The 20,751-nt window shown below is 51.8% G+C and overlaps 1 protein-coding gene and 1 long non-coding RNA gene across 6 annotated transcripts; one reads left to right on the top strand and one right to left on the bottom strand.

Moving 5' to 3' along the window:
- Positions 1–836: 836 nt before the first annotated feature.
- Positions 837–2,681, bottom strand: LOC135999087 (uncharacterized). The gene is made up of 2 exons (XR_010607676.1): positions 2,613–2,681; positions 837–1,838 (listed from the first exon to the last, which is right to left on the bottom strand). It is a non-coding gene; the product is annotated as an uncharacterized LOC135999087 (long non-coding RNA).
- Positions 2,560–19,853, top strand: BTBD2 (BTB domain containing 2). Of its 5 annotated transcripts, none has more exons than XR_010607675.1 (10): positions 2,560–3,146; positions 8,213–8,332; positions 8,954–9,110; positions 10,146–10,251; positions 11,001–11,198; positions 13,674–13,866; positions 15,418–15,505; positions 16,657–16,803; positions 17,341–17,608; positions 18,406–19,853. XR_010607675.1 is itself a non-coding variant. In XM_065652554.1 (9 exons), exons 1-9 carry the CDS (start codon positions 2,572–2,574, stop codon positions 17,500–17,502), a joined length of 1,746 nt encoding a protein of 581 aa, XP_065508626.1. In that variant the 5' UTR covers positions 2,560–2,571; the 3' UTR covers positions 17,503–19,853. The 5 variants fall into 5 exon arrangements, 2 of the variants coding, with proteins under 2 accessions (XP_065508626.1, XP_065508627.1); XR_010607674.1 differs by having other exon boundaries at positions 18,029–19,853; XR_010607673.1 differs by having other exon boundaries at positions 17,341–18,237.
- The last annotated feature ends 898 nt before the right edge of the window (positions 19,854–20,751 follow it).

The following is a 20,751-nucleotide window of genomic DNA, read 5'->3' as shown; positions in this document are numbered from 1 at the left end:
CATTTGGGATGGAAGAGTCTCTCAAGGTCATCGAGTCCAACCATTCCCCCACCCCTGGCACTGCCCCGTGTCCTGAGAACCTCATGTCCGTCTGTCCAACCCCTCCAGGGATGGTGACTCCACCACTGCCCTGGGCAGCCTGTTCCAATGCCCCACAGCCCTTTGGGGAAGAAGTTGTTCCCCAGATCCAACCTCAACCTCCCCTGGCGCAACTTGAGGCCGTTTCCTCTGGTCCTGGCACTTGTTCCTGGGGAGCAGAGCCCGACCCCCCTGGCTCCAAGCTCCTTTCAGGCAGTTCAGAGGTCAGAAGGTCTCCCCTCAGCTCCTGTTTTCCAGCTGAACCCCCAGCTCCCTCAGCTGCTCCCCATCAGACCATGTTTCTCAAGGATGGCTCAGCCGTGGCTTTGCTGGGATTTGGGAGCAGGGAATGCTGCCGCACAAACGCTTCAGCCTCCACCACCTCCATCCCCACTGGCCCTGGATGCTCATGCACCTCTTGGTGACCCTCCCGGTAGCCAAAGGGCTGCGGGACTGACCACCCGGTGCCAACCTGCCCTGGACGAGGCTCCAACCCTGCCAGAAATCAGAAGTGCCCAGCCATCCCGCGGCCCAGCCGGGCACACAGAGCAGTCTTTAGCTCCCTCTAATGTTTATGGCCCGAATGAAGCATCCAAAAACCAAACAGGACTGAGTCAGGACTGGGAAAATGTCCGGGTTATCGCATTTGTGAGTAAAAGAACTGTGATACTGAAATGCATGGAAGGAGCTCGGCCAGTAAGGGGGTTTGAGTGTGTGATGCGTGAAGCAAATGGCGTGACAGACAACAGGACGCAGTGTTTTTAAAACAGAATAGATCTTTAATACTTGGTTTTTATTAATATAAGAGAGATTTAACAGGAAGGAGAACTGTCCCTCTAAAGGCTCCTGCTCATTCCTGTGTGCACAGACCAGATGCCAGCAGGGACTGCTCAGATCCCCGCAGAGCTGTGGCTACAGGAGTTTCCCAAACTCGTCCACATGAAATGTATTAACAACACAGCTTTAAAAAATGCAGCAGAAACCTGCCGGCACATAAGGCAGCAGAAATAGGTATTTGATAAAATGATACAAAACCAGGCTGGAAGCTCTTGATCAAAATTAGCGGTGTAACACTGCTGTGATGTGGCTCAGCAGCGTCTGGCTCTGGTGGTTTATCGGGAGATCCCTGAGCTATCCGAGGGTCTGCAAGCTTTGAATCAATATAAACAGCACGTCTTTGTGTATTACAGAAACTGTAATGCAAAGGTACAGACAACAGAAGCAGCAGGCAGGACATCTCCTCACTGAACATGTTGAATCAAGGACCATACGCTTGCTCCTGAATGCATGTGCATGCGTCTCCACAAGCTGAACACAGATCAGGGGACGGATAACAGAGAAAAGGGGAATGTAATTACCCCGTGGAGAATAAATCACTTTAACGGTTCAGTTACTGAGATCACAGCAAGGCAGTGGCACAGCCTCTTAATTAATCTTCTGCTTTTCAGACTCCCCCGTGCCATTTTCCACCTCCTGTGGGCTGGCAAGGATGCGGCCGTCGGTGGGGATGCTGGCCGGGGTGCCCCTCTGTCGAGCTGAGCTCGCAGGTCTGGGTGGCAGCGGGGCACAACCAGGTGAGGGACCAGCCTGTCCCCAGGGAGAGCTCTGGCTCCCTGGTACGTGCAGGGTAATATCCACGGTGGTTCCACTAACGTGGTGCTCCAGGCCCGGTGTCAGCCTGTCACTCCAGGCTAATTATTCTGAGGAATTGCTGGGCACAAAGAATACACGGTGTCCTGGGATGGCGGAGGCTTGGGTCCCTGCTTAGAGGGAAGGTTGGTTTGTGAGAGCTGGAAGGCAGTGACCCTCGCACCCTCCACATCCCCTCCAGCTCTACACCCCCACTGCGGCCCAGACCTCCCTCGCTGCTCGCCCCCCAGCACCAACCCCCTTCATCGCCACAACCCTCACCCTCCCCTCCATGAACTGCGCCCTCCCCGTTCCTCACCCGTCCACAAACTCCAACCTGGCCCCTCCAACCCTCCTCCTCCCCAGAGCGATCCCCCTCACCTCATCCCCAAAAACTGCCCTTGAGGGATCATCCACCAAAACCTGCCCCTCAAGGATTACTCCCCGTGCCCCCCACATTGCTCCTCAGGGGATTGCCCCTTTATCCCCCAAAACTGCCTCTCAGGGATGGCCACCTCACCCCCTCGGGGATCACCCCCTCATCCCTGAAACGAGGGTCGCCCCCTCATCCCCCAAAACTGCCCCCCAGGGATTCCCCCCTCAGGGATCGCCCCCTCATCCCCCAAAACTGCCCCCCAGGGATTCCCCCCTCAGGGATCGCCCCTCATGCCCCAAACTGCCCCTCAGGGATTGTCCCCCAGACGCCCCAAAACTGCTCCTCGGGAATCACGCCCTCAGCGATCGCGTCCTCACCGCCCCTCCACACCCTCCAGGCCCGGCCCCCTGTCCCCTCAGGCCCGCCCGCTCCCCGCCCCGCCGCCGCTCCCCCCTGGCCCGGCCGGCGGCGGCGCCGCGCGGGGCCCCATGCGCCGCTGCTGCCCGGCTCTCTGCATCGCCACCGGCACCGGCAGCCGCCGCGGCGCCGCCATCGCCATCGCCGCCCCGCTGCCGCTGCCGCCCGCCGCCGTGTCCCGCCCGCCGCTGCTGGTGCTGGTGCTGCTGCAGCGCCGCCCCGCGCCGCCCGCTGCCGCGCCTCCGCCGCACAAGATGGCGGCCGGTGGGAGCGGCGGGGGCCCCGGGGGCCTCTCCTCCTCCTGCCCGCAGCCGCCGCCGCCGGGCAACGGTGCCGCCGCCCCCGCCGCCTGCACCAACGGCGCGCCGCCGTCGCCTGCCGGCCTCAGCTACAACCAGTGCGGCGCGGCCAACCCGGCGGCGAGCGGCGGCGGCGCGGGGGGCCCGGCGGCGGCGGGGGCGGCGGGGGCCGCCGCGGGGGCGGGCGGCCCGGGCGCGGCGCTGCAGCGGGAGCCGGTCTATAACTGGCAGGCGACGAAGCCGACGGTGCAGGAGCGCTTCGCGTTCCTGTTCAACAACGAGGTGCTCAGCGACGTGCACTTCCTGGTGGGGAAGGGCCGCGGCTCGCAGCGCATCCCGGCGCACAGGTGGGAGCGGGCCCGCGGCGGGAGCGGGCGGCTGCCGAGCCGCGGGGGCCGCGCCGTGGCGGGGGCCGCGCGGGGCCCTGCGGGTGGCGGGGGTCCCGGGCCCCGGGACGGGCCGTGGGCTGCGCGCGGGTTTGCCGCGGGGGGTGCGAAGCGGGGCGCGGGGGCTGTGCTTTGTGCGTCGCTCATGGCGGAGAAGGGGGCGTCGGGAAACTTCCCCCCGCGTTTTGCCCGCCGTGGGGAGCGCGGGGGGCGCGCAGGCCGCAGCCAGGCCCAGCGCCGGCCCGGCGGGACGGACCCGGGCAGCGGGGCCGGGGTCGGGTCTCTGGGGCCGGGGTCGGGTCTCTGGGGCCGGGGTCGGGTCTCTGGGGCCGGGGTCGGGTCTCTGGGGCCTGGGGGGGGGGTCTCTGGGGCCGGGGTCTCTGGGGCTGGGGTCTGTGGGGCCGGGGTCTCTGCCCGTTGCGTGGCCGGTCCCCGTCACCTCACGTCTGCCCCAGCACTCGGATGGATTTTGTGTTTCTTCTTGCGGTCACCAGGTCCAGCTTCGGGCTGGCGTGTTGTCCCCCGAGGGCGGGTGTGACTGGGGCAAGCGCAGCGAGGTGAAAAACCCAAATCCCTGGATTTTGCCCAGGAGCAATCCTTGTTTTCTGTCAGGGACAGGAGGGATAGTCTCCAAGACTGCCCGATCTCTGCGACAGATACAGGGATCGCTGAGAGCACTGGGGATGGAAGGGAAGGCGCAATGATTTGAGAACCCAAATTTTTGCCACGTTTTCCTTTAAAAAACCCTTTATTGAATCTTTCCTGAAGGCCTCTATTTGGGGGGGGTGGAGGGGAAGGTCATCCACCGCTATAAAACAAACGCCCCGATTCTAGAAGCGCTGAATTGAGGATGACAGCCGGGCACGGGGTGAGCAGCCGAGGTTGATGTTTGAGGCCGAGCTGCCATTTGAGAGTTCGCAGCTCGGAGCCGCTCGCTCGCCCTCGAGCTGGGAGTTCGTCCACCTGGATAACGCGAAAGCCACGCGGCTGGTCGACGTGCGGCTGCTTCGCGAGGCGGCCTCGGTGAGTCGGCAGTGCCACCGCTCCGGGCAGCGGCCGCTCGGCGGTGCCGGCAGCACAGAGCCTTTCGCTCCAAGACGGGACCTGCTTTAATCTGGGAGGTGGGAAGGCTGACTGGCGCACTTAGAAATGGTGCTTGGCAAAGGGAGCCTCGCTCCAAACAGCTTCGAACGATCGCTTTTCTCACACATGCTCATGGTAGTTTCCCCTTCAGATTTCCCTTTTTCTCTCGCTTTCCAAATGAAACACACTTGTTCTAGGCTGATATGAGCGTTTAGGGTGTTAGTTCTTTTATAATTCGAAGCTTAATTAGTATTTGGGTAAGCTTGCTCCTGTCCTGAGAGCTAGGCTTGCTCAGTGGGGAGGGGCAATGTTCAGCCCAGAAATAAATGGAAAATAAATGAAGCTTTAAAAAAAAAACCAGCCCCAAAGTGAAATGCTACTTAATTGCTCTGAAATCCATCTGGTGCTCTGGGTGGTAAAGATAGAATAGAGCGTGTCATGCCATGACATCCCACTTACGGATTATATAGATTTTAGTAAAACTTGCCTTATGATATTACAGTTGGGATATCCTGATGATTCATGAAGCATGGTGGTTATTTCAGAAACAGCTTAAAATAAAACCACCCAGACCCCTTCTGCGCTCAGTTCTCCCTCAGCAGGAGATGTTCTGCACTGGAATTGAGTCGCAAAGCAGCCACAAATTTAATTCGAGAGGCACCGTGTTGCTTCGGCAACCAAGGGCAGATGTTTGCGCTTTGGCGCTTGGTGTCTGAAATAGCGCACGGTTAACAGGTATTTCCACAGCCTGGTTTTATTGTGTTAATTCTCAGACTGGGCCAGCTGTAAAGTGTGGCGGCGATGCGAGTGTATCCTAAACGGGGTTTTTGGCCAGTGTTGCCTCGAGGAGCGCTCTGCAGTATCTTACTTTGGTATCGATGTGGCTACATGGCACATTAGAAATTGCCGACTTGGGCAGCAAACTGGTCAGCGCAAAAAGTCTGAGAGTCGCAGACCTGCTCCCTGGTCGGGCTCCGCAGGGGTTGTGTTATCCGTAGGTTGAGGTTGTTAAATGACGTGTATGCTGAGCGATCGCAGGTGAAGTCCATGCGTGGTGGTGGTGCAGGGAGGAGGATTCTAGAGTGACATAACGGTAGGTTCAGGTGTGTTTCTAAGAGCTTCAGCAGTTTGTATAAAGCCGTAGAAGCAGACAACAGATATTTCGCATAGCAACCAAGAGCAACCGTTCATTTTGTGTGTGGAAGCCCTGTTGATTGAAGGTGCGTCTATCCAAACATCTGTCCTGCGAAGCATCTGCAGCCTCGAGATCAGACGTTTTCCACCTTCAGGAAGCTCCAGACCCTGCAGAAGTTGCTTTTGTACCCTGGAGCAACCTCTATCTCTGCACTGTGAGCTCGTCCCCTCTCGCTGATGAATCAGCCATGAAGAAGATGGAATGGCCTGAAGTTTTTTTGCTGTCAAGGCTAGCAAAGCGCCGGTCCGAGCAGGCTGCCTCCGAGCTTCACAGCGCTAACGTGGCCAAGGTCAAGGCCTTGATCAGCCCCAGCAGTAAGAGAGAAGGTCGTTTTTTTTTTTCTGTCTCTTTCCAGACTCACTTCATTGAGCACAACAGCAAGATTAGAAACATCTAAACCTCACCAGCCAGGTGCTGCGTGGGTGCGATAATTAAACTTGTTAATTGGCCAGAAAACATGACCCAGAGGGGACGAGGACAAGCATGTGGCAGTGCCCCCCTGTGTACTCCAGCCTGGGGACAGTCTGAGTAGGTTTTTGGCTGCTGTTGCCAGGTGTCTCTTCTGGGCTCATCCTGCCTTTCCTCGGATGCGTACTAACCTGTAGCACCGGCAGCATCGTGTGCTGGCTGTCCCACCGCTCATTTTCTGGGGTTGCATGTGAAGAGCTTCTCCTGGGAGTTTTAGAACCTGCCTCCCGCTTGTTTCACCTGGTGTCTCTACTCCTTGCGCTGGAAGGACGCAGCCAGCAAATAATCGTTGTTCATTAGCTGCTCGTCACCTACGGTTTCACCGAGCTCCAGCACATCATGCGTTGCTCTGTTCCCATGTCAGCTCTTCTGGAATAATAGGTATTTTAAGATTTCTCCGCAGCGGAGCAGATGGAGGAGAGAGGTGGTATGCAGGTTTAAAAAAATCAGGCTGGCTTGTCCTGAAGTGAAATGGAAGCAAACATTTGAGAGGTTTTTTTAAATGAATGCCCTTTTTAAATTGTTTCTGCAGGATGTCTGCTCCTTGAGGATGTGTAGTGTGCTGGCTGTGAGAATTAAAACTTTAGAGTGCAATTAATTTATGTTAATTTTTAGTAGCAAATAATGCCTGCGATTGTCTCACCACCATCACCGCTTTTGTACCAACAAGGATTTTTGTTTCATCTGGCAATTCTAGTGTTGTGAAGAAGATTTTTTTTTTTTAATTTGTTCTTGACATTCTCCTTCAGAAGTGTTTGATAGACATATGCATATGTGTACTCTTTTTTTTTTTTTTTTTAATCACTGTGGTTTGTCCCCAGCTCTCTTAACCGATCAGAAACAATGCAACCCAGCTCGTCAGCCAAACGAGCCTGGCACGTCCACGGCTCTTTGCGCCATTGTGTCCGTGGAAGGTCCTCTGCATGGGAGGGGAGGGTGAGAGTGAGAAAATGAACTTTTTTTTTTTTTTTTTTTTTTTAAAGGAAAAGAAAAAAGCTTCTGTGGCATTTCCTGCTGCAGCAAAATCCCCCTCTAGGGATGGGCTTTTCTTGGGGTCTGGGTGCTGGAGGTTTCTGTCTCGTGCCTTCCTTACGGTTTTCTGCCAGCGGTTCTTGACGCTTCTCCCTGTCGAAGCGCGTGTCAAACTCTGCCATGGCGATAGCCCCTGGATTTCCCAGCTCCTTCCTTTTTACAGTGGGTTGGAGCAGCGGTTGCCATAATCGCCGCTGCAGCCCGGTCTGCTCTGCTTCCCCGCGCCGCCGAGCTGTGACCTGCCTGTGTTTAACTCGAGGGAGCTGCTGGGTTGCAGACACCAGCGACAAGATCGCTTTGCTGGGAAAAACCCCTCTCTGCATTTTCCAACAATGGAAGTTCTCAAAATGGCTTTTTTAAGGCATAAAGCAGGTTCAGCGGCTTAAATATACACACGCAGCCCAGGTCCGTGTCTCCTCCTAAAATAGGAGTTGGTGTTTATCAGAGAGGTGTTTATCATCTCATTTACATGGGAGCGCTGGAATATTATTTTCAGTCTCAAACCTGATTTGTGGGAATTCTTGCCCCCTGTTTCTTTAGAGCTGATGAGGGTTTGTGTGCACCCAGCAGTGCTCGTTTGCTTTGAGTGGGGTTTTCTCAGCTTTCTAGGCTGAGTCTGAAAAAGGTTTTGCATGGAAGGAAGGGGCTGTCGACGTGTCAGGTGGCAGCTCATGTGCGTCTGCAGCTCCGGTGGTGCAGCCAGTGGAATTAGAGCATTTTAAGGGCTTGTTCTGCTGTCACCCAGGATGCTGAGGAGAAGGGAGGACGGGTGGTGCGTAGTGACAAGTTTTCCCTAAGTTCTCAGTATGTGACGGTGGGGAATTGCACCAAGACTTGGGCTCTGTTCACTGGAGGAACTTGAATTCTTCAACTTCACTATTTCTTGGCTTTTCAACCTCAGAGATTGTCCACAGGCTCCTGAGAGGACTTTGCAAAGCAGCCGCATATTATTCTGTTCCATGATGCTCACAATCTTTGGGGAACCATTATTATGTTGTATACTGGGACAGGGCTCAAAAGGAAATTGCTCGCAACTTTGGTGTTTTTGCAGTAAACGAACAGAAAGCCCGACACTCCCTTCTGTTCCAAAAGATTATTGCTGTAACACTGGGAAGGATTTGCTTTCCCTGGGGGTGCCCTTGGGGAACAGCAACTAGCCTGGGGATTTTTTTTTTAGAAAATGAATATGGTTTAACATAAGTTTTTCTTTTTGCTTGTTTTTGTTGTTTTTTTTTTTTTTTAACGTTAGGTTTGTGCTGGCCGTGGGCAGCGCGGTCTTCGATGCGATGTTCAATGGTGGAATGGCCACAACTTCTACAGAGATTGAGCTGCCTGACGTGGAGCCCGCTGCCTTCCTCGCTCTGCTCAAGTAAGCGGCTTCTAACGTACCATATAACCCCAATGAACACATTGATCGTAGAGAAGGATATTTTTAATGACAGCAGTGAACCATTTTGCAGAGCGGAGATCATTGAGTTTCTAAATAAAACACCTTTTTGTTGATCTGTTCAAGGGTGTTTAAATGCTGGTGTTAAATCGCTCTTTTCCTGGGGAGAAGTCTGGTGGAGCTGCTGCACAAAAATATCTGACTCCCTCCATGTTTTGCTTTAGCAATAGTTAAATGAATATGTCCTCCTGCTGCTGATCGGCAGTATGGGCAAAACTAAGCTGTGTAGCTTATAATTTTGTAAATATGTAGTTATGTATAGTTACACCATGCAGACACAGCAATGGGAGGTGTTCTGGTCAGCAAGTCGAATAAGTGCACGTGCTGACCCTTGTAGTTCTGTTGATACTCACCCGTTCAGGCATTTTCTCATATGTTCTCCTTCATTGTTACTGGTGTGAAAACCCTTCATCTCTCCAGTATAGGAAACAGGACCAGGATGATGGGCAGAAGTACAAACATGTTTTTTTATGAATTTGAAGGGTTTTTACCCCGTGATCTTATTGACTTCACCGGAGCAATGTTTCGTTTGCATGTTTTCAGATTTCTTTATTCAGACGAAGTGCAGATTGGACCAGAGACTGTTATGACAACACTTTACACAGCTAAAAAATATGCAGTTCCAGCCCTTGAAGCTCATTGTGTGGAGTTTCTTAAAAAAAACCTCCGAGCAGACAACGCGTTCATGCTGTTAACACAGGTGAGTTCGCAATCATCTGCGTTATGTCCCTTGAGCGAGGTCCATCACAATACAAAACTGGAAGTTTTCTGAGTGTTACGGAGTTGATTGTCCAAAATGGAGCAGTTCTGTGTCATTTTGAATTCTTCCTTACAGGACTCTAGTGCTGATGAGCAGGGCCCCAGTGCACTCAGGTGTGCTGGCCCTGAGGGGTCATCCTGTCTTGCCCAGCGGATATGTCTGCTGGATTTTTTTCTTCCTTGGCAGGATCACGAGCGTCTTTCAGGCTCTGGTTGTAGTTACTGCATCGGTGGCAGTGTCTGCAGCAGCGGTTTTTGCGGAAATTGAAGCTTACGCTAACGTGTCTTGGTGCTCTAGGGGGATCTAAATTGGTAGAGAAATAGTTACGAGACTGCACTTAAACTGCACAGAGATTCTGAGCAGCTTCCCAAGCTGTGTGCAAGCTTTGTGTGGAATAGTAACCTCGTTTGGAGGGGATTCTTTAAGGTAACTAGATTAGAGTAGCTGTTTCTTTGCAAAACATGCAAAAGCACTAAGCAGGTTGTGTACCCTGCGGGGTTGTGCGCATCTCTCTGGGACTCGAGCTAAGGCGGTATTGCTAATACACGAGATCTGTGCAACTGTTCTTACAGAACAAACTGGCTCTGTGTGTTCCTAGAGTGAGCAGGCCTGGAGTCATTGGACAGAACTTTCTTTTAAATATATAAATTATGTAGTAAAAACTACGCATGCTCAGGGGACATAGTCAATATGGTGCTAGAAAGCACTATAACCATGTTCACTGATGTGATGGTAAAACAAAGATGTGCCTGAAGACACACAGAATGAAACCAGGGCTGGTGCCCAATGCAGATTTTTCTCGTGTTTTCTTGTCCTGCTTAACCGCTTGTGAAAGGTGGCTGCAGCGCAGCGGGTTCGGGATGCGCTTAGGCACGGTGTTGCTAATGGAGGTGGGCTCTGGGGAAGAAGGGGGGTCTTTATTTAGTGTAAACTTCAAAATACCTTTTGTATTAATGACTGCTTCTTCATTACTAGGCAAGACTTTTTGATGAGCCTCAGCTGGCCAGCCTGTGCCTGGAGAACATCGACAAGAACACGTCGGATGCCATCAATGCAGAGGGTTTTACAGACATCGACCTGGGTGAGCTGCTTTCCCTCCTCCCTCTTCCTGCTTTCGTAACAGTTGTCACAGGTTAATACTTGGCACTTCTCTTTTGTGGCTTTGCTGTTCTGGACGAGCCGTTGGACGAACAGTCTCTGGCGTTAGCAAAGAGCACACTTGCTCGCAGAAATACTCTGGAATCTGCTTATTTGGTGCAACTTGATTTTTCTGGGCACGACACAAAGCCCGTTTCCTCTGTTGATGTTGGCAGGTTTGGGGTGGGTGTAACTTGCCTTTTGTGGAGTTGGCATTATTCACCGAGCGTCAGATTTTGGAGTTAAAAAGGTGTTGCGTTTTTGGAAGCAAGAACTGGCTGTTTTAATTATCGTATGCAGTTTCCAAACTTGCTGTCTGCAGTCAATAAACATTAACATTCAGACTTCAACCTTCTTCTAATGAGATGGACCGTGAAGGTAAGGCACGGGTAACCTTCTGGCTTTCACGCTGCGTGCTTCATCCAGCTTTGACGTCAAGTAGGTTGCAATTCATCCTACTGCGCTTCCATTAACTTGCCAATTAAATGGGCACCGTTCGCTGGTCCAGTGAGTTATTTCCTTATGGAATATGCAGATTTATCTTCCTCAGCGGCTGCAGGCAGCACTTTTGGGAGATGCTGTTTTTAAAACTGCTTCTCTTTTAGTTGGCTGTACATAGGGTACCTCTGGGTAGGTAAAATGGGGTGATTTGGGTTAGTGCCTGAATTTGTCCATGTCTGTCGTGCCTTGCAGACACCCTGGTCGCGGTGCTGGAGAGGGACACCCTGGGGATCCGGGAGGTTCGTTTGTTTAACGCGGTGGTTCGCTGGTCGGAGGCCGAGTGTCAACGGCAGCAGCTTCAGGTGATTCCAGAGAACAAGCGGAAAGTTCTGGGCAAAGCGCTTTCTCTTATCCGCTTCCCGTTGATGACTATTGAGGAGTTTGCAGCAGGTAACTGAACAAAAGGTGTTTCTGGCAACCCTGCTCTTTGCTTTCTCTGAACTACAGAGAATCAAGCACATGAAAATGGATTTTCTCTGTGTATGCTGTAGTAATTTAACTTTGAGATTATCCCCCATTCCCACTGATCTACAAAATCTGCTGTATAAATGTTGTCGCCATCCCTGACCGTTCACTCTTGTTGAGTGATGGAGACTACGGGCTCCAGCAAGTAGGAGCGAGTGGGATCGTAGCTCGTTGTACTCACAGTGTGTTTAGACGGCGGTTTTCTCATTCAGCTCATAGCAAAGATCCAACCCGGGTCTCACGCTTTCCGGTCTGACCATTCCGAGCATTTAAACTACACCAAGCTAACAGAGTTGCAGAGAATTGGTGCTGATTGCTCCCAAAGAGAAGGGAGGCTGGTTCTCCCCATCCTCTGTTTGCTGCCACCTGTAACCCAGCGCTGGCATTGGCTGTTCAGAGCAGAGCCCCAGACCAGAAAAAACTTTCAAAATCTTCTTTGAGCTGAAGGGTTGGTGTCGTTTAGTCTATTTCTCAAAGCATTTTTCAAGTTTATGTTAAGATTTTGATCTATGGAGATGTCTAAATCATTTAACAGTTTTGACTAAAGATTTTTTTTCAATTTTGTCTTCGTTGCCTGTTGTGTTTCACTTCCTACCGCAGTGATTCTCCAGGGATTAAAACTGGCAATCAGCTTAAATAGTTTTCGTGCTAGAAGACACTGTGGAGCCATTTTCAAAACTTAAACTTGTTCTAGGCTGCAGTTCTGTGTACAAAGAAGCAAACCCAGTCACTGACACCATTTCCTTTGCAAATTGCTTCTCAAGGCAGAGATGGTGTCAGCTTATCAACAGCCAATATTGTACATACTTCAAGATGAAGGAGTAAATCTGTGCTTGAAACTTGGTACCCACCTTCTGTTTCTTTCAACCCTTCCTTCAGATCTTGAATCCTTCCATCTCACTGGGATAGACCTTTAATCTAAAACACGAACAAAAGAAGCCCCGAGCCTGAGAGGCTGCACCGCTCAGCTGTTCTTAAACAAGGGTCTGTCTTGGAGTTGCTTTGGCTTTGTCCTTTTCCTGAGTGACTCTGATTTTTTTTGGTGATCACAGCAGAAGCAGGAGAGGGAAACCATTCCTCCCTGCCCTCTGCTCGCAAAAGCAAGAAGGAAAAAAAAAAAAAAAAGAAAAACGATTTTTGCAGTCAGTTTGTTGTATAATCTGGGATCAAACATGGAGTTTTGTGTGAAGATGTTTTAACTGGCAGACGTGTCACTCCCTTCCCTTAGAGCAAGTAATTTGAGAATCAAATTCCAGCAACACAGGATAAGTTCAGACATGATCAATGACAACTGATTTTTGCTGAGCAAAGTATCTGTGAGCTTATTTATCTGTTAGCAGTCAGCTTCCTTAAATTCTTTCATATCTGCGTATTGCAGCCTTGGACCACCCTGTGTCTGTAGAACATCGTGCTGAATTTAACCAGCGACAAGTCGTTTTGGACCAACAAGTAGCTCAGCATTTGCTTCCCACATTAAAGAGCACTTAATGCCATTGTTTCTCCAGTACGAAGTGGGCTTGTTTCTGTTAAAAGCTTCTTGCAAACAGAGGTGCAGAGCAGCATTTGGCTCTTATGCTAAAATATTAGTTTTTATCCAGTTCCACTTTTGAAAAATATTCCAAGTAGTTTCTAAAACTTGAGTTTAGCATCACTTTGGAAAAACTATTGAGTTACCGAGAAAAAAAGACGAGAATGTGTTTCAACTCCCATGAAAATTGTTAGCGTTTTTCCCTCTGTTCTGTAACAAAAGTATTAAAAAAAATCAGATAAAAAACACAAGCAAAGTAAACAAAACCCCAAAACCAAACAAACCGAAAGCAGAGGTTAAATGCCCAAGAGAAGAAGGGAATCAAAGCAGCTGAACTACTTTTGTCTTGACAGAAAAGTACTCCTGTATTTTCTAAGTTGACGGTAACCAGGCTCCATACAGAGCTCTGCGACCTGTTTCTGTCCGGAGTTTGACCTCCTGACACACCAGTGAGATATAATAGAACAATTGGTGTTGAAGGGCCCTTCCCAGCCCCCCCAGTGCCCCCTGCCATGGGCAGGGACATCTGCACCAGCTCAGGTTGCTCAGAGCCCCGTCCAGCCTGGCCTGGGATGTCTCCAGGGATGGTTCAGCCACCACCTCTCTGGCCAACCTGGGCCAGGCTCTCACCACCCTCACGGCCAACAATTCCTTCCTCATGTCCAGCCTGAATCTCCCTCCTTTAGTTTAAAACCATCACCCCTTGTCCTATCACAACAGGCCCTGCTCAAAAGTCTGTCCCCATCTTTCTTTACCGGTGTGACGTGGGTTTGGCCCACTCTTAGCTGCAAGTTTGCTTCCCCATTTAACCTGAAAAGATCCCTTCTGCTGACTGAGCACTGATGACGTTGCTGCTTTTGTCCCCCCCGCAGGCCCCGCGCAGTCAGGCATCCTGACGGACCGGGAGGTGGTCAGCCTGTTCCTGCACTTCACCGTGAACCCGAAGCCGCGGGTGGAATTCATCGACAGGCCGCGGTGCTGCCTGCGCGGGAAGGAGTGCAGCATCAGCCGATTCCAGCAGGTGGAGAGCCGCTGGGGGTACAGTGGGACTAGTGACAGGATAAGGTCAGCTCCTCTGCTAATTCTGCTGCCGGTAGATTCATGTTTACTGAGCTTTGAGCCTCCTCTAGACCTAAACCTGCGAGGTTACATGCCAGACCCTGATTTCCACCATAGAAACCTTGCTGTGAACTCTGCAAAGAGTTTTGTTGGGCAAAAGCATCGCCCGATGTGTTAACGCACACATGGAGCTGCAGGCTACCGATTTGCTTCTGTGTTGGCAAAGGTTTCCAGCAAATGGGGCCCTGCAGCACAGGCCTTTTGGGGGATAATTCCCCTCCTTTTCAAGCGGCTTCCTGCAGCCGTACGGGCAGAGAGTGATTGGAGTGAGCTCATGGCTTCCTCCGGTGCCTGGATGTGTGACAAACCCGTGCTCCATCAGCTCAGTTCCCTGTTCTGAGTGTGAACATGGCTCTTTGAAACCCCTTAATCTTGCCTGTTTGAGGGAGGGATTAGAATAAAATGCTTGCTGTGCCTGCTTTTCTGCTGATATCTGGTGTGTTCAGACCTAAGCTTGTAGAGAAATAGCAAAGCCCGGTCATGGTGACAGAAACGTGGAGGTGTGGGGGGGCAGGTGGGGGTTTGCAAGTTTTGGGTGGTTAGAGCAGATGGGAGGTCATCGAAAAGCCCTGGTTATTTCCTGATCTCATCTGTGCCTTGGGTGGAAGGGGGACTCGCTTTCATATAGTTCTTGAAAATTCTTAAGCCTTTTCATCGGCAGTTCTTGCATATCGAGAGAGCTGTCGGTTGGATCTTCTGGGCCATCCCTTACAGGAGGTCATAATTGGAAGCAAACACTCGCTGCTCTTGGATTTAACGTTCAGAGACCTTTTGGAGCTTGTGTTTGAGCGCAGCTGCTGGCAGCAGCAGGGTCACTCTTGCAGTTTCAACACTGGATATTTGATGCTGCTCACTGCCGCAGATGCTTGTTCTTGAAACGTGCAGGACTGAGAGGTTTGGTGGACGGGTGAAGAAGTGACCCTGGCAGTTTGGTAGGCACTGAGAGGATGGAGCTGCAGGGGGGCAGCGGGTGAATATCCCGTAGGAAGCGGTATTCCCACGTTCAGGCGCTATCGAGTCTTATTTTCTACTCTTGGGTAAACCCTGAGCGCAGCTGCCTTGCAGCTCTACCCAGCACACACTCAGCAGCACATGAATGATTCTCCTCCCGCGCTCAGCAGTGAAATATCTAATGACACTTTAAGTGTCTCTGCTGTTTCTTGCTGGCAGGGCGGCCGTTGCTGACGTTGTTCCGCAACCTCAAAATGCTTTCTGAGCCCAGACCCTGAAGTTTCAGCGATGGGATCGTGCAGCTTTGCATTTTACATGAGCAAACAAAATTATTGCCAGCCCTTTAGGACAGTTAAAGGTTTAAGCTTGTAAATTGTTTCCGTAAAGGATTTCGGTTATTAGTAAGAGTTGCACTTAAAGCTGTGATATGTTTGATTAAATCACGGGTATAAAATTAAAGTGAGTGAAGATATTTGTGTATCATCCATGTACTAAAACAGCACAGGAGTGGTAAGCTGGTCTGACTTTCCTGATCTGTCCCTGCAGGTTCTCAGTAAACAAAAGGATATTTGTAGTTGGGTTTGGATTATACGGATCCATACATGGGCCAACGGATTACCAAGTAAATATACAGGTAATTCTCTCTTTTATGTTAAAAATATTTGCTGCTGTAGGGACTGAGTTACACTTTTTGGTAAATATACAACAAAATCTTGAGTGGGAAGGGACTGTATTTGTTTTCTAGACAGGGTGCTTGGCAGATGTGGTGAGGGCCAGATGGGGCACTGGGGATAAGGAGGATTATTGCTCTCGGTTTTATGCAACGTCCTGTTGCGTGCGTCACTGCCGGATCTCCCCAGGTCCGCTTGCAGCCTCTGGAAATACATCTCAGAGTTGTGACGTGGGGGAGCAGCCGTGCGCGTTTCCCAGCCGAGCAGCCCAGGCTGGCTCTGTCCTGCTGCAGCAGCCGCTGCTGCTGTCGTTCTTGGATCGTCCTTTGCGCTGAGCAGTACAAATGCCGTGGAGCAGCCAGGATTCAACATGGGAAGGGAAGAAAGGAATTGCTGTGTCTGTGCTGGACCTGTGCTGGTGCGTGGCCTCGTGTGGCCAGTGTCCCGTTTGACATGACCAGAAGGACTGAGGGACACAGATGCCTGAAGCCCTTAGTGACCATGTTCAGAGGCTGAGGTGGTTTATGGAAAGGTTGTTCTGGGTGCGTGCGTGTAACGCTGGTCTGGATCACTTGGGAAGAACCATCCCCAGGAAAGTGACCCCAGCACAGCACGGCTGATGGGATGAGCACAGTGTGTTGGGACTCCCACAACTGTCAGGGTCTTCTGGTGCCCCTGAGCTCTTGGAGGAGAAAGGCAAGTGAAGGTCTAAGCTGAGAACATCAGCCTGCAGTCCTCTGGTTTGAGCCCCTCACGCCAAGAAAGAGCTTTCACCAAGAAAGGTGCCGGAGCGAGTTGAGAGCAGGGAACAGAGCTGGTGAGGGGCTGGAGCACAAGTGTGATGGGAGTGGTTGAGGGAGCTGGGGGTTCAGCTGGAGAGCAGGAGCTGAGGGGAGACCTTCTGATCTCTGACCTGCCTGAAAGGAGCTTGGAGCCAGGGGGGTCGGGCTCTGCTCCCCAGGAACAAGCGCCAGGACCAGAGGAAACGGCCTCAAAACGGCCTGGTCAAACTGCCGTGTCCCTCAGGTTCAGCCCATCTCAGGGGACCCTCCTGCGCTGGTGTAGGGCAGCGCTCAACTAACTGCGCGTATTAAATTTAACATGTATCTTCCAGATCATCCACACGGACAGTAACACGGTCCTGGGGCAGAACGACACGGGCTTCAGCTGTGACGGGTCATCAAACACTTTCCGGGTCATGTTCAAGGAGCCTGTTGAGATTTTACCCAACGTCAACTACACAGCGTGTGCTACTCTAAAGGTACCGGGCTGGGGTGGGGGAGAGCATTATAATGATGGTAACGATTATAACGATGGGTGAAGGCCTCTGTCTGCAGTCCCTTTGGTGCAACGAGGTTTTTACTCTGCATTTTTCGAGGCCGGTAGTATAATTGGGAGGGTTTGCTCTGTGGTCCTTCCCCTGGTGGTGCGATGTGCCCGTTCACCACCAGCATTCAGGGTTGGTTTTTAACTTGTCTTGCGAGTGTACAGCAATTAAAAGGCTACATTAGTGATGAAATGATGGGATTATTGTTTTTTGTGTATACAGATAAGCTGCCGGTTCTGCCGGCACGTAACCCAGGGCCTGCCTGCTGTTCAGATAGTTGATATTGAACTGTTGAGATCTGGTTAAATGTAATGTTAAGTTGTGACAGAGACGAGAACTTTGCTCAAAATACCTGCAGTGCAAGAACCAGAAAGCAAAGGGAGGTGCTGGGATCCCTGGACCTCATCGCCCCGGGTTGGTGGGGCTGCAGTCCCTGTCCTGACCTGTTCTTGTCCCCTGTGACCGCTGCAGGGTCCGGATTCCCACTACGGAACCAAAGGACTGCGCAAAGTCATCCACGAGTCGCCGACGACGGGAGCCAAAACCTGCTTTACGTTCTGTTACGCGGCTGGGAACAACAACGGCACTTCGGTGGAGGACGGACAAATCCCAGAGATCATCTTCTACACATAGTGCAGCTGCGCGGCTGCGCCGGACTCTTCGTTCTTGTCCCCGTCACCTTCCAAACTAAATCTCTGGCTGAGTTTGACCACACCGATGGGAGCCACACTAAGCAAAGGTCTCAGTAAAATCATTTCAAAGCTCATGTTCTGCCTTGTGCTAGTGATTCTGCTGCTATCACGTACCAGACTAACTGGTGTCCCAGTACCATGTGTAGGTTGTCTGTGGCTAGTCATTTTTCACTTTTACTGATTAATCCTATCTAACAACATGCAATTTTTTTTGGACTGTAATGAATGTAGATGCATTTCCACCAGTCAGAAGCATGGAAACGAGTGGCTCTGGTTGTGGTTAGACTTGCTGGGAGGAGATAAACCTGCAAAAAGACACAGTCGGGGGCTGTGTGGCCCGTCCTGCTGCTCTAGCTCAGCAGCTGAGATGATTTTCCACACCAGGGCTTGGCCAACCCAGGCCTGACCCCCTCAAAAAGTTATGGAAAGTGGCCTTTTCCCTGAGGCTTCGCTGTCTTGCTACACAGTGTTGAGGGGAGACCTCAGAACCGGAGCGGCTCTGGAAAGACTGCGGCGTTTCGTGCTGTTCTCGCTAACTGGTGACAACCCTTGGCCTCGGGCAGCGGTGACAGTGACCTGCCCTCCCCTGGGCAGGTTCTTTCCTCCTCCAGCTCTTCAGGCTCCGCAGATGTTTTGGAGGATGGGGGATCTCTGATACCCCTGTGCTCGGCAGCAGGTACCCTGCTGGTCGTTACTGTGCTAATTAATCCTTCGCAGATAGTGCTGGGGTTTGCTAGTTGAAGCAAGTGAGGGACTTGCCTCACCTGCCCCCTGCTCCTGCGCGTCGCTAGTGGTTTCATGCATGTCTCAATGTGTTTTCTCTCTGTTTCTGTGCATCGCAAAGCCCCGGGCCGCTGCAGAGCCCTGTGCAAAATAAGAAGAGGTTTGATGTGCGACCGACCGTTACCCAATAGTGCAGCAGATGGACGAGGATTCATGAAACAGTTTAGGAAAAACATTAAAGATTTTGTGTTTGCACAACCTGCCTGTTCGGACAGGCACGGGAAAGATGCAGTATTTCCAAATCCCACCTGGCTTTGGGCTGCCGAGCTCCATTATCTTGAAGACGCCTCTTTGTCACCCGTTCAGAGCCGGTTGCTTTTCCCTGCAGCAGGTACGACTCGCTCGAGGGGACAGGGTGGCTTGTGCTCCTGGCCACCCGACCAGCCTCCCGCTTGCTGCCGCTGGTGAACACGACGAGATTCTTTCCTCCTCCTCTGCAGAGGAAGCTGCAATTAAAACACCGGAGCCTTCCAAATCTGCATGGGACTCGCTGGCCAGGGAGGTGCCGATGTTTCCCTTCACAAACGGAGCCGCTGTAACTCACTGCGCAGTTGTCACCGCGTTTGGCTGCTGCAAGTTGGCACCTGGTTGTCCCTCGCTTGCTGGGGACACAACCCGTCTGTGCGCAGGTACCTCCTCACCAGCCACGCAGCAGAAACACCAGGAACACCCTGCGCCCCCAACCAGGAGCTATTCCAGATGTGCATAGTGTGTCACGTTCTCTAGGAAGACGTTGTAAGATGTGTATATTGTAAACCTGCTTCAAGGTAGGATGTTTTTAATATGGCCAGTACTAAAGAAAAATAGATTAAAAAAATGATGGGTCCACGATGTAGTTTTTGAAGCTGACTGTGCAATGCGAAGTGATGTGAGATGGTTTAGCAGCCCCGGCAGGTGAGCGCTCGGGGTGGAAGTGGCTGCGCCACTGCCCCTTCCCAGAGGTTGTGGGAGCTTCACCAAGTTCACTGTGCCTGCCCCAGGGGTGTCTGCTCTGGGCACAGCACCTCGGGGGTTATAGGGGTGGCAACAGTGGAAATAATTGGAATATGGAAGATGCAAAGTGTACGCTTGGCCGTGGAAGGAGCTGGGCCCGAGGGCAGCCCTGGCTCAGGCGGCTCCTCGTGGCTCTTCCCTGGAAACATCTGGTTTTCCTGTGATTTTGTTAACGCAGTTACACCCCCCTCCTGCCCTTCCCCACAGTCTGGGAGGGAAAGGAGCCAAACCCTGAAATACACCGGAGCAACTTCTGTTCTTACGGCTTTTATGCAGTTTGATGCGATTCTGGCTTTTGTAGATAGATGAATGTAATTCATTGTTGGACATGCCTGTTCCCAAAAGTGTGAGACGTTCTGTTGTACCACGTCACCTCCCGAGCAGAGCTGGGCCCGGCGACTCCAGCGCTATATCGATGAATGTATCCGACGCTCTCGTTCCGTGTTCACACTCTGCTTTTGGCCAGCTTTGTGATCTGTAAATAGGAATCAATAAAGACATTCGGGTTGTACAGAAGTTGCCTCGTGATTTGGAGAGAGCTGACTGTGTCTCCAAGGGGGAACATCCCTGGGGGCCTCGGCTTCTCCCTCTGTGTGCGTGGGGTGGAAAGGAGATCCCAGCTGGGGAAGCCCGAAGTCACTGGGGAACGAGGTTATAGGGGAGCCCGTGTTCATCTGGGGAACAGGAGCGTGTGGAATGGGCATTACCCTGTGTGTGGGGTGGATTTAGCCCTTCATTTTATGACTGAATTTAACCTCGATTGGTGATTTCTGATCCTCAGCCTTGTCCCTCTGCTCTTGCCCCTCTGCTCTTGCCCCTTGCGGAGGCACAAGGATCTGCGGTGGCTGGATCACAGAAAACCCTGTGCCCCCCCAGATTCCCGTTTATCAGCTTCTTACAGGAAAACCTGCCACGGTCCCCGGGCAGAGTCGGGCTGGAGCTGCCCGGAGCCACCAGCCTTGCTCCTGCCGCAGCCCCTCCTGCTGCGCCACATGAAAAAGAAATGAGGGGCCCTATTTTTAGCTCCGTGCAGCTTGCAGCAGGACAGGCTGGGGAGACGAATCTCTGGTAGGGCTGAGAACATAGAGGAGCTCAGGCATTGCCCCCACCCTCGGGTCCATGCAAGTAAGCGCAGAAGCAAGTGTAGAGTTTTGAAGATTTTTTTTAATTTTTTTTTTAGTTGTTTTTATTAAAAAAAAAAAGCCCCTAAATTCTATGGCTTCCAGGAAGCATCAGAGAAATTTAAATGCCATTTCTGTACACTTTGTTTTTAAAGCAGTAACTAAGCTCGCAATGGAACAAACACTCTCACGTACAATCTCAGTATTTGGACTCCTTGTTGGAAGGACGGTCAGTCGGACAGACGGACAGAGCCGGGCGAACACGGCCCTTCCCCTGTGCGGCTCCTCCAGCG

This window comes from Caloenas nicobarica, chromosome 27, assembly GCF_036013445.1.
Source record: "Caloenas nicobarica isolate bCalNic1 chromosome 27, bCalNic1.hap1, whole genome shotgun sequence".
NCBI lineage: Eukaryota > Metazoa > Chordata > Aves > Columbiformes > Columbidae > Caloenas > Caloenas nicobarica.
This window is presented reverse-complemented; position numbering and strand designations above follow the sequence as displayed.